This window comes from Rhineura floridana, chromosome 5 (assembly GCF_030035675.1).
Source record: "Rhineura floridana isolate rRhiFlo1 chromosome 5, rRhiFlo1.hap2, whole genome shotgun sequence".
Lineage (NCBI taxonomy): Eukaryota > Metazoa > Chordata > Lepidosauria > Squamata > Rhineuridae > Rhineura > Rhineura floridana.
In genome coordinates, this window is record NC_084484.1 from 2,684,741 (window position 1) to 2,698,594 (window position 13,854).

At 39.8% G+C, this 13,854-nt stretch overlaps 1 protein-coding gene across 1 annotated transcript in view; it reads right to left on the reverse strand.

Annotated features, from left to right (window-relative positions):
• Positions 1-6,422: 6,422 nt before the first annotated feature.
• The window catches only part of UVSSA (UV stimulated scaffold protein A), an 84,953-nt gene continuing 77,521 nt past the window's right edge, over positions 6,423-13,854 (reverse strand). Inside the window, exon 14 of the mRNA XM_061629830.1 lies at positions 6,423-8,702. Coding sequence (XP_061485814.1) covers positions 8,609-8,702 — 94 coding nt within the window. The 3' untranslated portion in view covers positions 6,423-8,608. The remainder of the gene's footprint in view (positions 8,703-13,854) is intronic.

Here is a 13,854-nt window from a genome sequence, read left to right on the forward strand (position 1 = left end):
GGGTGTAATAAGTGAGCTGGGGTAACAGGACAGCTTGCGTGTTGGGTTTGGATCTAACAAAACCATACGCTTGTTAAACATTCCTAATCTTGTTATTTCCTGGTGTTATCAAATAAATACTTCTATTGGTTTACCAAAAGCCTGGTCCTTGGCTGGGAATACACAGACCAAAAGGGAGGGCAGGGTAATTACCAAGGCTGGAGGGAAACTGTATCTAATGGTGGCAGCGGTGAAGGAAGAAATTGTAACATTGTCAAGCATCCAGAGCAACCCAGAATTGTATGTTTTATAGACAAAGATACAGGGGGGTTGTGGACAGCAAGGGCACCCAGACGCAAAGTAACAAGCCATAGGGAGACTAAGGCGAAGTCTCTAGCAGTATTGTTTACAGGGAGTGGCTGGTGGTGCTGACTAGCAGTGGGATATTTTGAGATCTGTGCTAGAGTGGAGTGAGAAAAAATAAAAACGACGATCCTGACTGGTGGTGTCCTGAGGTGGTGCCTAGTGACAGGCAGTAGCCACAAGCAGGTGGGAACTTGATAGGGGGAGCCAAAGGTGGGATCGTCACACAGATCCATAAACATTTTCATAATCTCTTGTATTTTGGTCCTATCTTTGTTAATGTATGCATGTATGTATTTTTATATATTCCTCCCTTCCTCCCAGTAGGAGCCCAGGGCAGCAAACAAAAGCACCAAAAACACTCTAGAACATCAGAAAAACAGATTTTAAAATATATTACAACAAAACATCATTAAAAACATATTAAAACAAAACATATTTAAAAACATCTTTTAAAAAAGTTTAAAAACATCTTTTTCAAAAAAGCTTTAAAAACATATCAAAAAGCAATTCCAACAGATGTGGACTGGGATAGGGTCTCTGCTTAAAAGGCTTGACAAGGCTCTCTACTTAAAAAGGTTTTACAAACCACTCCTCCCTTTTCTACCATAAAAATCAGTATCTTTTGATTGTAAATATCGCTTTTCATTTTATATATTGTTTACTTTATATAAACTCATACTGTTGGTCTTTTCCAGTGTTTTTATTTATATTTTCTTTTTAAAACAGAAATTGTACTTGCAAAACATTTTTCCTTGTTCTTTCATTCAGATTTTTCTTGCATTTTAACCTTTCTTTTAAGTTTTTATGTATGTTGAAAACATATTTGAAAACTGCAAGCTTCTAAAACATTAATGCAGCAGAATGTGACTATATAGTAAGTATTTGTCAAGTCATGCAAATGCTACCAATAATTCTCAGGTATTCCCCATCCACCACTTTGAAGGACCTCCTCTGGGTACTAGGGTTACCAGGTGTCTGGTTTTTGCCTAGGAACTCTGGTTTTGGGGGGTCCTCTCTGGGTCTCTGGGTGACACACCTTAATCTCCGGACTCTTAGCTTTCATTTAAAAAAAATAAGTTTCTAGGTGGTCTAGTTCAAAAGATTTAAACCAAAATGTCTGCCAAACCGCCCTCTGCAACTTCTGTTAGTTCTGGCTGCTCTAATCACTGCCCTTTCAGGTTTTTAACCAATAAGTGAAGTCAGGGTTGTGATTGGCAATAGCAATAGCTAAACCTCATTTCAGGTTCTGAGAACAGTTTCCTTTTCCTGCTTGTCTGACATCAGGAATTCAGTAAATATAGAGCTTTCAGCAGCATAAAGGCTACTTTCTCTGTACAGGATTGGGACTTGCGTCTGAGTAAACATGCATAGGATTGCACTACAACAGAAGATCACAGCAGGATTTTGGTAGGCATAAAAGTGTACATGCAGGGTTTTTTTAATTACTTGTAAAAATTGTATATTATACTTTTTACCTTTCAATTAATTTTTGAACAGAAGTTTTAAAAACTGTACATGCTGCAGTGTTATAATTTTCTAATAGGAGTAAAAAAGTTTAAATTTTACTGGACTGTTGAAGAGGGCAGCTCATTTGTCTTATTCATAACCTGTTTTGAAAACCTTCCCAATATGATTTTTTTCTGGGAGTAAATCTGCAATGCTAATTCCACATACCTGGGAGTTAACCCCATTGAATTCAGTAGGACTAACTTTTGAGTAGACATGGTTAGGATTGTGCTGAAAATCAATGGGACTTTTGAGTGAACATAGAAAAGGATTGTGTTGTAAATCTTTCTCTCTCCCTCTGATCCTTTTTAAAAAAGTAGTTAGGCAGGGCTTACTTAGGTGTCAGTGCTTTTATTTGGAAGGAAACTAATACTTTTCATTTTTGTACAGAAAAAGTTCTGCAATGGGCAACTGGTTTTGACAATAAACTATTATATGGGGTGTGTATATTTTTACATCTCCAGTGTGTGTATATATGGAATATTTCCAACAACCCCGTGAGGTAGGGTTGGAAAACCAAGGCAGCTCACAAGAAGAAATAAAGCCATTTAAAATCCAATAACCATAAAACAAATATAAAACAGTTGCAAAACAACTTAAAGTGGCATGATTCTGAAATTTGGATTGGGTGAGTGAAGTTCCTTATAATTGATTTGCAGTCCTGTGCATGCTTCCCTGTCTGAGTAAGTCCCATTGCATACACTGGGACTTGCTTCTGAGTAAACATGCATAGGATTGCACTATAAATATCTTTACAGGTTGTGTATATAATAATCATCTTTGACATTCGTGCTTATATATTTCATCATACTATGTCTTAATATGTATCTGATTTCACACTATGATTGCAAATTATTATTTCCTCTACATTTTAAGTGTGCCCTTCTTCTTGGGGTGGTCATGGTCCCCCTCTGTTGTTTTCATCCTGAGGGGCATATTAGACTGAGAGATGGTGCGTAGCCCATGGTCATCCAGTACACTTTGTAGCTTATTTCCATTTTAAAATTTAATTAAAATGATTTATATGTAGGGAACGTTTATGACATAATCCAGAGCCACATAATACATTTAAAGCACATCTAACTTGCATTTAAAGCACATGACTTCCCCTAAAGAATCCTGGGAAATGTAGTTTCCCCCCTCACAGTTAATAGTTCCCACCACTCTTAACAAACTACAGTTCCCATGATTCTGTGGTGGGATTCATGTGCTTCAAATGTATGTTGAATGTGCTTTAAATGCATGGTGTGGATCTGCCCTAGTATGCTGTGCATTCATTAGCAAATTGAAAAGAACAATTTTAAAAGATAATTTTAAAACGGGAAGGGCTGTACCTCAGTGGTAGGGCACATGTTTTGCATGCCAAGGTCCAATTCAATCTCTGGAAGAGACTATTGCCTGGAATTCTGGAGACCCAATGCTAGTCCATGTCATCAGTATTGATGGTACCATGTGGCCTGACTCGGTACAAAAGGGGAAAGAGAACCAAGGGCCACAGTGACTCCGAAATTTATGTATGTATTTTATTTACAACATTTATATACTGCTTTATTATAAAAAAACCTCAAAACCGATTACAGAAGGAATTGAAACAATAAAATTATTGGCGAAATCAGTTAAAGACAAGTATGTAAAAACATTCAAAATAATAAAACCAACAATGAGTTAAAAACAGATATAAAAAACACTATAGCTTCTACATGCCTGGGTAGGCTTGTGTGAACAAAAATGTTTTTAGCAGGTGCTCAAAAGAGTACAATGTAGGCGCCTGCCGAATGTCAATAGGCAAGGAGTTCCAAAACATAGTTACTGCCACACTAAAAGATTGATTTCTTACAAGAGAAGAACAAGTGCTATGTGGCACTCCTAACATGGAAAGCACACCTTGAACTTGGCCTGATAGCAAATTGGCAACCAGTGCAGATTTCAGAGCAGAGGTATTGTGTGCTCATAGGGTCTCACTCATGTCAGCAATCATGCCGCAGCATTCTGCACTAACTGCAGCCCCCAGGTCAGGTTGGGCCTGCATGGGGATTTCTGTGACCTTGGCTAACAAGCTGCCAGAATTTTTTTAGTTTTGGTTAGAAACCCTGACTGGTTATGGGATGCTGAGTTTTCTGTCTTACTCATAGGAATCTTGTTGTGGTTGGTATGGTATTGCATTTAGGAAATCATCACTGCATTTCAGTTACCTCTGACCTTACTCGTTTACATCCACAGAAGCAACAACAGTGGTTGAATGTGGTCAGCTTAACCACTTTAAACCCACTGATGATGCACTTTGTTATTTGCGTGATGGTTTATTTCTTGCCCAATAGTGGTAAAAGAGAATTCACATACTGGGAAGTGTGGCTTCAATTGCTGTTGTTCCCAATCTACTGCCTGTGAAGGTAGACCAAACCATGTGTGCTGTAGTCAATTATTACTCACTGGAATTGGGTTGGCTGTCGACGTCAGTTTATAGCAGCCCATAGAGTAGGCAGGAAAGAGTAGAGAATCTTCTTAACTCTTACTCATTTCTCAAACCTAACTCTGCAGTGAAGGGTCAAGTCTGTAAAGACGTTTCAAGCAGCCATGTTAAAAGGCAGGCAGGGCATTCCAGGTAGGGGGTTGCCAACCCTGCTTTGATATGGATATTGTTGCAGAGGATCCCTAGTCAACCTTTACCAACAGCACAATCTTAACCACATTTACTCAGAAGTAAGTCCTGTTGAGTTCTATGGGGCTTAGTCCCCCAGTAAGTGTGTTTAGAATTGCAGCCTTCAGGGGCATCCATCTTTACTCCTGAGTGCTTGCATCTAACATCTCCACATTAGACTCACTTCTTCCTACAATAGTTTTCTGGTGACTGCCCTAGCCTGAGGGCACTTAAACCTTCTTGCCAGAAGCAAGTAAGCTAGATTAAATGTTCCTTACCTAGGCTCTCTAAGCAGGCGAGAAGGAATTATTCCGTCACTTCAGCTGGACCTAGAAACACACTTATTTGGCTTTCCATCTTAATTTCCAATCAGAGAAATTTTTTTGAGTGGTATGTTCCAAGCAACTGTGGTTGATGCTTAATGTATTGTGCTTAATAACATCACTTGGGGTCACCCCATATCACATCACTAGGGCTTGCCCCTAAAATCTCAAGGTTTGGGATGCTTCTGACCTGGCAACCCTACTTTGTACCTATCACAGGACAGTCACTAGGTTGACATCTGGGGACAGGACCTTTTCTATGGTGACACCTCATTTATGGAATGCTCTCCCTGGGTAGGGGAGAGAGACACCAGCACTGCCGTCCTCCTCCTGTCTGGTGAAGACACCATTCTTCAAGACCAATTCTTATTTCTACTTATATTGGTTTTAGTCCATGTTTTATTTATTTCATGCTTTATTGCTATCAGTCTGCTTTTATCTTTTTTTCATCTTTATTTTTGCATTTTATTTTTGCAGCAATATTTTAAATCATGCCACAACCCAGACAGACCTAGTCGTTCCTGAGTAGCTCGGTTCAGCTGGAACTCCACATATACCCCCGTGCTGTGTGTGTGACTCAGCTTTGCTCTGAGCAATGAGAGCATCATTGTAGTGATTAGGAAAAGCCTTTTTGGTGGTAGCTAGCACTAGCATCAATACATGCCAGCCATAAGCATGAGGCTGCCCCCTGCCCCAAAATCCAGTGCTACATCTATGCTAGCAGTTCCCCTTGTGAGTGAATGCTTCTCAGCTGAAAAGCTTATCCTGCCTTAATTAAATCCAAATACCCTTTCTTCATTTCCTGAGAGGTCTAAGCCCAATCTTCCTTTCAGTGAGGACAATACCGTGCCAAAAATAGATTTGAGCATCTTGCTTAAAAAAAAAAGTATGGGCAGAGACAGCAGAACTCTAGCCCTGTGGCTTGACACTTCACTTGCATGACTCCGGAGGTTCCAGGAACTTGGCTTTATGTCTTTTGTTAGGTAATGACCATCCAGTCCAAGTCTGGATCCTGTACGAAAAAGCCCTTTCAAATTTGGTGTGGGGCTGCTTGATCAAGTGTTTTCCTGAGACTGGGGATGTTGCATCCTTGGTTTATTCAAATTTTTGGAATCACACCAGGCGGTTGCTCCACACCACTCTTTTTCAGATGCTTTACCACTGCAAACAGTAATGGGACCTGCTTCCTCTCTACCTCTTTTACCTCTCTAGAACCTTTTCCTTACTTTGTTCCCTTGCTTCTGAAGCGTGTTTGTTATTTGTCCTTAAAGTGTTGGACTATGACCCATGCCATGGACTGCGAAAAAGACAAATAATTGGGTGTTAGAACAAATTAAACCAGAACTATCACTAGAAGCTAAAATGATGAAACTGAGGTTAACATATATTGGACACATAATGAGAAGACACAATTCACTAGAAAAGACAATAATGCTGGGAAAAACAAGGGAATAGAAAAAGGGGAAGGCCAAACAAAAGATGGATTGATTCTATAAAGGAAGCCACAGACCTGAACTTGTAAGATCTGAACAGGGTGGTTCATGACAGATTCTGAGGTCACCGATTCATAGGGTCGCCATAGGTTGTAATCAACCTGAAGGCACATAACATTGCCTTTAAATCTTTATTCTTTTATAAACATTACAGTAGCAATAAGTACGTTTACTGATAGTGTTTAGAGCAGGCACACCCATATAGGCTCCTTATTGGTCATGCTAAAATCCCCCAAAGTCAGCAAGGTATTCATAACCAATGCAGTTCTGTGTGCATGGAACTGGCTTCATTAAAAATCCCATCCCAAGGAAAGTATTGCTTAATCCTCAAATTAGGACTTTCTATGAACAAACATGTAAGAGATGTGTTCATGCACATGTGTGTACAAAGTAGACACAACCAGTTCTGGGCAGCTACACCTTTGGAATTGGCCACAAGCAGCACTCTCCATTTAATTGGAGTTAGGAGCACCATGAGTTTGATATCCACAATGGGCAACAGAAGCCGGACCTCTGGTATCAGCTAGGTGAGAAAGTCATTATTTTCTGACCCTTCAGTATCCTTTAGTCTTTCACCTGTGCCCTTAGCTGACATTGCTCTTTCCATGTGGCCATGCACAGGTGGAGATTTTTCCTCTGTTCTGGGAGGGAGGAGACTGGGAGAGGGTTTAACTTCAAAAACTAAGGTTTTCTTGCACGCTTCGGTGATTACCCATGCCTTCTCACTGGGCCCAATTTGTTATCCAGGACATGTACAGCCAGGAACTAACTTTGCCTACAAATGAGGGGACAGATTCTTGTAAAACTGTCTACAAAAAGATGAAGATAGATCTGACAACCATAACAAACACGGTGTCATGAACTTAAAGTCATATATAAATAAGATTTTTCTTGCTCTGGTAATGGGATATTAGTTCCAGAAGACATATCTTTTTCATGAAATGGAAACTGTAAACAAGTTTGATCTCATCCACAAAACCTCGACAATGACTGTATTGCTGATTGCATGATCATGTGCATCCAAGGGTCAAAACATGTTATATATGGAAGCCTTTCCAGTAAAGCCTTATGTCCATAAAGTTACATCTGCAGAGGATGTTTTGCAGAATTCACTGGAAGGTGCTCATATTCTTATGTGCACTGAATATAGAAGAGGATTCCATCAAACCTTGGGAACACCTCACATAAAGACAACTGGCTGACTACTGTGAACAGAACTGAATCACTGGAATGAATTCATATTCGTATTGACATGAACACTATTCAAAGGGAGGTGGTTCTTTCAAGTATTATTCTTTCAGTAAAAGTATGAATGCATGAATTGGAAGAAGTGTGTACCCCCCAAAATGGGGGGGGGGCAGACCATGGACACTAGCATGAGTTGGGGAATTTGTGGCCTTCCATATATTGCTAGACTACAACTGCCATCATCCTTGACCACTTGCCATGCTAGCTGGGACTGATGAGAACTGAAGTCCATCAACAGCTGAAGGGCCTCAGATTCCCTATCTATGCTGTAGCATGTACTACAGAGGAAGTGTATGTCACTGTGCATTCATGCTTTGGGAAGCCACTGTGGATATTGTCTTTGTGACATGTGCTACTCATTCTATTCACAGTTCACACTATAAAATCTTCCCCAACTTGCGAGTATTCTTACATCTGAAAAATATTGTCCCTCAGAGCGCAGTTGTACATTTCTGTTTCCAAAGAGATGGGAACCCCTGTAGTGCAAGAACTGCTCTTCTTCCCACTGTTAAGCATTTCACTGTGTTCATCGTGTGAATTCTGGCCATTACCTGACTACATGATGGCTAGGATTTGAACTGCTCTTAGATATAGTGAAAACAATATATTTCAAACAATTCACTGAAAGAAGTATAAATGGCTAGAGAACTTGTCTACAGAAGCCAGTAGGCTAATAAACCAACTGCTGTCAAAGTTATAGCTTTCTCTAGCATACGCCACCTTACCCATCCACCACTGGTCAAGTGAAGAGCAAGTCTGCACTATACCAAATCTCTAGCATATTTCTGCTTATAAAATGTATTAAAAGCTGAAAATCTACAATTCACCAAAAAGTAAACAATTTTAGAATGGTGTAGGAATATATACAGATTACAAGTATTCAGTCCAAAGTTATCAATTTGTGTATTAAAACACACACGAGTACATGTTCATTATCAAATATATTAATTATACAAGTTTACACTAACTAAACTACTCCAATAAAATGCTTTATCTGCAGAGCTTTAAGAGTTGCAGCATTGCTAAATGTTCTCTGTCTTGCCATTTATGACAGTTCAATGCAATGCGTAGTTAAACTGGTTTGCAAACTTTTCATGTTTCCTTTGGTCCATTCGATTCATTTCTTTCACCACCCGCTTCACTGCTGTTCTGTAAGAAAAAACAGAAGATGAGGGAGGGGAAGAGAGAGAGAGAGCTAAACTGACATTACATGCTAATGAGGGCAGCACTTACGAATATGTGAGCAAAAATAATTAAGTGGGATATGATTAATTGCTAATCAAGCCTGAAACACCACACTGATGATGAAACAGAACAAATTTATAATGTTAATTAAATTAGCTACAGAAATACAGTTTTAATTTAGCAATAGGCTCATTAACAGAAAGAAACAAATAGAAGTCTTTCAACATAACGATCGTGCACTCCTCGCCTTTTGCCAACACAGTCATTTCAGGCAATTACTGAAGTGAAATTTTAAACACTGAAGTGGGATTATATTGAACATGAACTCCAGGGGGCAATGTTTATGATCTTCTGCTCATCAGTAAATGGCTTGAACTTGAGGAACAGAAAACGTTTTGCACATTAAGATACAATGAACTAGAGCAGTGTTTCCCAAACTGTGGGACTCCAGATGTTGTTGGACTCCAGTTCCCATCAGCTCCAGCCAGCATGGCTAATGGCAAGGAATGATGGGAACTGGAGTCCAGCAACATCTGGAGTCCCACCGTTTGGGAAACACTGAACTAGAGTAATATAAACAAACAACTATTTTGAAACTATCAAAATCATTTAATGGGGCCCCTAAAGCACAAAGAAAGGCCTATTGACAGGTGCTGTGACTCTCAGCAGCACATCCATCCTAGCATCCAGTTCCATCCCCCAAACCTGTAACTAGCTCTTTTAAACAATCATAAGACCCCTGTGTAGAACTATTTCCACACACGCTTTTCGGGGGGGGGGCACACACATACACACACACGGCGAAAAAACAAACATTTTTTGGGGGGAGGGAGACCTGAAATGGAAAAGATAGGGAAACCTCTATAACTGCACAATCCAAAGGCGAGGGATGAGAGGTGCAAGAACAAGACATTCTTTTAAAAAATGAAGATGAGGTCTTTGAACAGGAGGTTAAGAATGAGGACTTCAGCTGACCTTCCTACAGAAGTGGCCGGACTTCTGAAAGGTGGTGGTGGGAGACATGAATTGTTATTCCCATAGGGCAGCCTTTCCCAACCTAGTGCCCTACAGATGTTTTGGCCACGGTGACTGTGACTGATGTGAGTTGTAGTAAAAAAAATCTGGTGGGGGGAAGGGAATATTTAGCCCAGCATTAGCTAGAAGATAACTGAATTGAGAGATGCTCACTTCACCCTTTAAAGCGACAATATCTCCCCTTTCAGGGAATTTGAAGTTGTTCTGTACAGATTGCAACAGAGTGACTGCAGAGAGAGCATGAAGAAGAAAATTTTGCTACACAGCCAATTCACATTAGTGTTTTTTGTGGCCAGTATAGGTATTATATTGATATCGGTTTTAGCTTATTTAACTGTATTTTATATTTTTTACTGGTTTTTAAAGTTCTGCATATTACCCAAAGGACTAAGCAGATGGACAGTATAGAAATAGCGGAATACACTGAGTATCTCTTAGGTTCAATAGGTGGTAATATCAGTGATGCTGCTGTATTTTGTAACTTTTTAATTATATTGAAAAAATGTTTATCTTCTCTTTATAAAAATACAATTTTTTTAACTTCTGAGTATGTATACTACTGCTAAGCCTGGACAATAAAATATTTTTGTCTACTACAATGCAGATAAATATGTATTTTCAACTTTTATATTTTCCCTTTCTTTCCAACTTGTAAAAAAAGATACTAAAGATTCTGAGGATGTAGCAGCTTGCAACTCCAGCTCTAATATTTTTGAGAATACTTTCAGTTAATTGAAGGTATTTACTCTTTATTTCAATACAATTGTATGTGTTAAACTACACTTATTATAGAGCCAGAGTGGCGTAGTGGGTAGAATGTTGGACTAGACCAGGGCAACAAAATCCCCACTTAGCCATGAAGTTCACTTGGTGACCTTGGGCTGATCAGCCAAACCTACTTCACAGAGTTCTTGTGAAGGTGAAGGGAAAGGAGAACTGTGTATACTGCCTTGAACTCCAATATTTCACATTTTTGAAATATAGGTTTGATAGAAATATCATATCTATTCCAATCCCTCCCCACACTGGTTTTCTCGCAATTTTACATGTCTAGTTTAGAGACAGGTGTCCAGCTTTGTCCTACTTGCCTGCAACAGGATGTGACTGAAGTTTCACTGATCCAGTCCATAAACGGAATCTTCTATGAACTGCCATTTTAATATTCAAGCAGAGCTATCCCCTCTACTAATACACTGACTGGCAGCGGATGTCCATGTATGCTGCTCACACACATCTTGGTTGCATTCTCATACCCAAAAGATGAAGCGAGTTTATGAATCAGCATACCACATAAGGCACTTACGACAGTCAAATCAGTAGATGTGTCAAAGCTTGTACACTTTGTTGTTGAGGCCACTGTCTACTGAGCTTGTCACCATATTCCCTGAATGCTATGGCCAATGATGGAGGTTATTTTTGTAACTCCAGCAATTTTACTGTATGCTTTTTAAGGCTGTCAGAAGGCAGAGGATTGTAAAAAGTGCCCTTTTAAGCAAAACTCTGCTTGAGGAGTTTACAGGAGCACTGCTATAAAATAACGACAACTATGAGGCCATGGCTTTGGAGCTGGAATGTTATTTAATTGGCAGGAGAAAAGTGAGTCTTTAGCACGGCAGAATGGCCTTGGCACTTTCATGTCATGTAGGTTTTACATTAGCACCACTAGCCTGTGAGATACTGTAAATGAAATGAGATCCCACTCTGATGATCTGTGTGCAATTTCACTTAACTTTATTGGCAGACTAGAGCCCGGGTTTATCACCTGTACATTTCAAGTAATTTGGGGCTGTTATATAAAGCCAAGGTTATCATCTTGTTTAGTGCTGCAAACTATGAAACCTATTAAAATATGACAGATTGAATTCCCACGCCCGGCACTAACACACATTCAAAATCATTAGCACGAAGCACAGTAAACTAAAAACAACTTTAAAATTTTATTTTCTAAAGCTGATGTGAAATTCTGCTTATTAGAACTTTATGGCTTATTGACTCCTCAAAATAAGGCCAGATAATACAAGATTGTCATGGACAATGTGTTGTTCTGTGAGGAGAAGAAAAACAATGTGTTTTCATTACTCACAACAACCATTACATCAAGAAAAGGAGAGGAACACCATTTTTAAATAATGAACATCCCTCAAAATGGCTCATTCAGGCTTCTGAAGTTATAGAATATTGTGAACACTAATATTTTTGTTACAAAGTGTTTTGCTTCTTGATTTAATAGCATTTGCTTTGTTTCACTTGGTTAGATCACACTAGTTATTGGTCTGCCCATTATGGTTGCCTCATGGAGGTTGGCTTCAAACAGCCATTGTGACACAGCTGGAACATGCAGTGGTTGCAACATGCAGAGTGCCTTCTAATGTGAATTTCCACCTCTGTGAGTGGATCATGTTATCAGCACACATTTTGTGGCAGTGGCTGGCAGAGCTGCGGAAGTTCTCCATACAACTAGGATAATCCACTTTATGATGTATGCATACATCAAGGCTGCCAAGCAGATCCACAGCCACAAGCTGCAGACACTGTGTATGTCTCACAGGAAAACAGCTGCTGTTTAAATAATGTTTTGTTTCTCTGTTGTTTGTTGTTCTGGGCTTTAGGAGGAAGGGTGAGATATTAATTTGATAAATAATAATAATAAATCGCTAATGATACATTTTGTGTTTCTGATCATTATTTGCAGAAGATGAAGTGACAGCTTCCATGAACAAGAGTGAGCTGGAGAAGTGCGTATTAAGGCAGAGGACAGGTGCCTGCCTGGAGGAGCTTACCATCTAAAATTGGATATGGGGGTCAATTTGGTGGATTACTTCTGAGCATTAAAAAAATGCATAGGATTGGTTTGCACTACTCAGTGCACAGGCCTAAACACACTCAGGGGACTAAGTTGCATTGATCTCGCTAAACATACATAGGATTGGGCTGCATGGTGACTGGAATCGTAAGTACGCTTGTTTGGAAGCAAGTCTAATTGAACTTAATGCTCTTGTTATAGAACTCTGGACCCCCCTCCCCCCCCAAAAAAACCCTCCTGCTCTTTGGTGAAATAGGTGCTTTCTTCCCCACAAATGGTCAAGGACAGATGGATTGGGAATGAGGCTTGCTTCTGAGTAAACATGAATAGGGTAGACTGTTAGTTCTCCAGGTTCTGAATGAAGGAGGAATTATGGATGTTTTGTTTGGGTCCTAAAAACCCAGGTTCTGTCAGCTATTGAATTCTTCATAGGGGGGAGTGTGTGTATCATGTTTGGAAAGTTCTGTGGATTTGAAAGGAGATGCCTCGAGTTGAACATGTTTTCTGAACATACGAGGCTGCTTTATAATGAACCAGAGTAGTGGCTCATCTAGCCCAGAATTACTGCTTCTGACTGGCAGCCGCTCAGGCGAAGGGCTTTTGCTAGCTTTGTCATCGGAGATCCTCTTAACTGTCAGGGATTGAACTTAGGACCTCAGCGCATGAAACACATACCCTCTGCTACTGAGATATGAGCTCTCTGTCTGGAGGCTCCTAGCTTACTGAAAGTGTTGAGGTAGTAGACGGACTCTGAAAGAGGTGGTTGGGCTTTGTTTCTGGAGTTGCCTTCGCATATGTATGTGTGTGGTGATATTGGGGTATCCAGCAATAATGCTTCATTAATATAGCAGATTTCAAATGACTTATCAAGGACCATGAAGTGAGGCTGGAACTGGGGATCCTGCAGCCAGCTTTTATCTGGATGTTTGGTGCTTTTGTGAACTGACGTTAAATCAAACTGTCAAACTTACAAGTCAAAGCCTCAGATCTAGGAGCCACGGGGGAGTGCTGGCATTCAGACTATTTATTTGAAATAATAGCTCCAGCAAGTCACTTGGTTATAATGGTTGTCTTTTTTGCAGTCCATGGTAAGCGCAAAGCTCTACTCCAACACCACATTTCAAATGAGCTGATTTTTCTCTTATCCGCTTTTTTCATTGTCCAACTTTCACGTCCATACATAGAGATTGGGAATACCATGGTCTGAATGATCCTGACTTTAGTGTTCAGTGATACATCTTTGCATTTGAGGACATCTTCTGGTTCTCTCATAGCTGC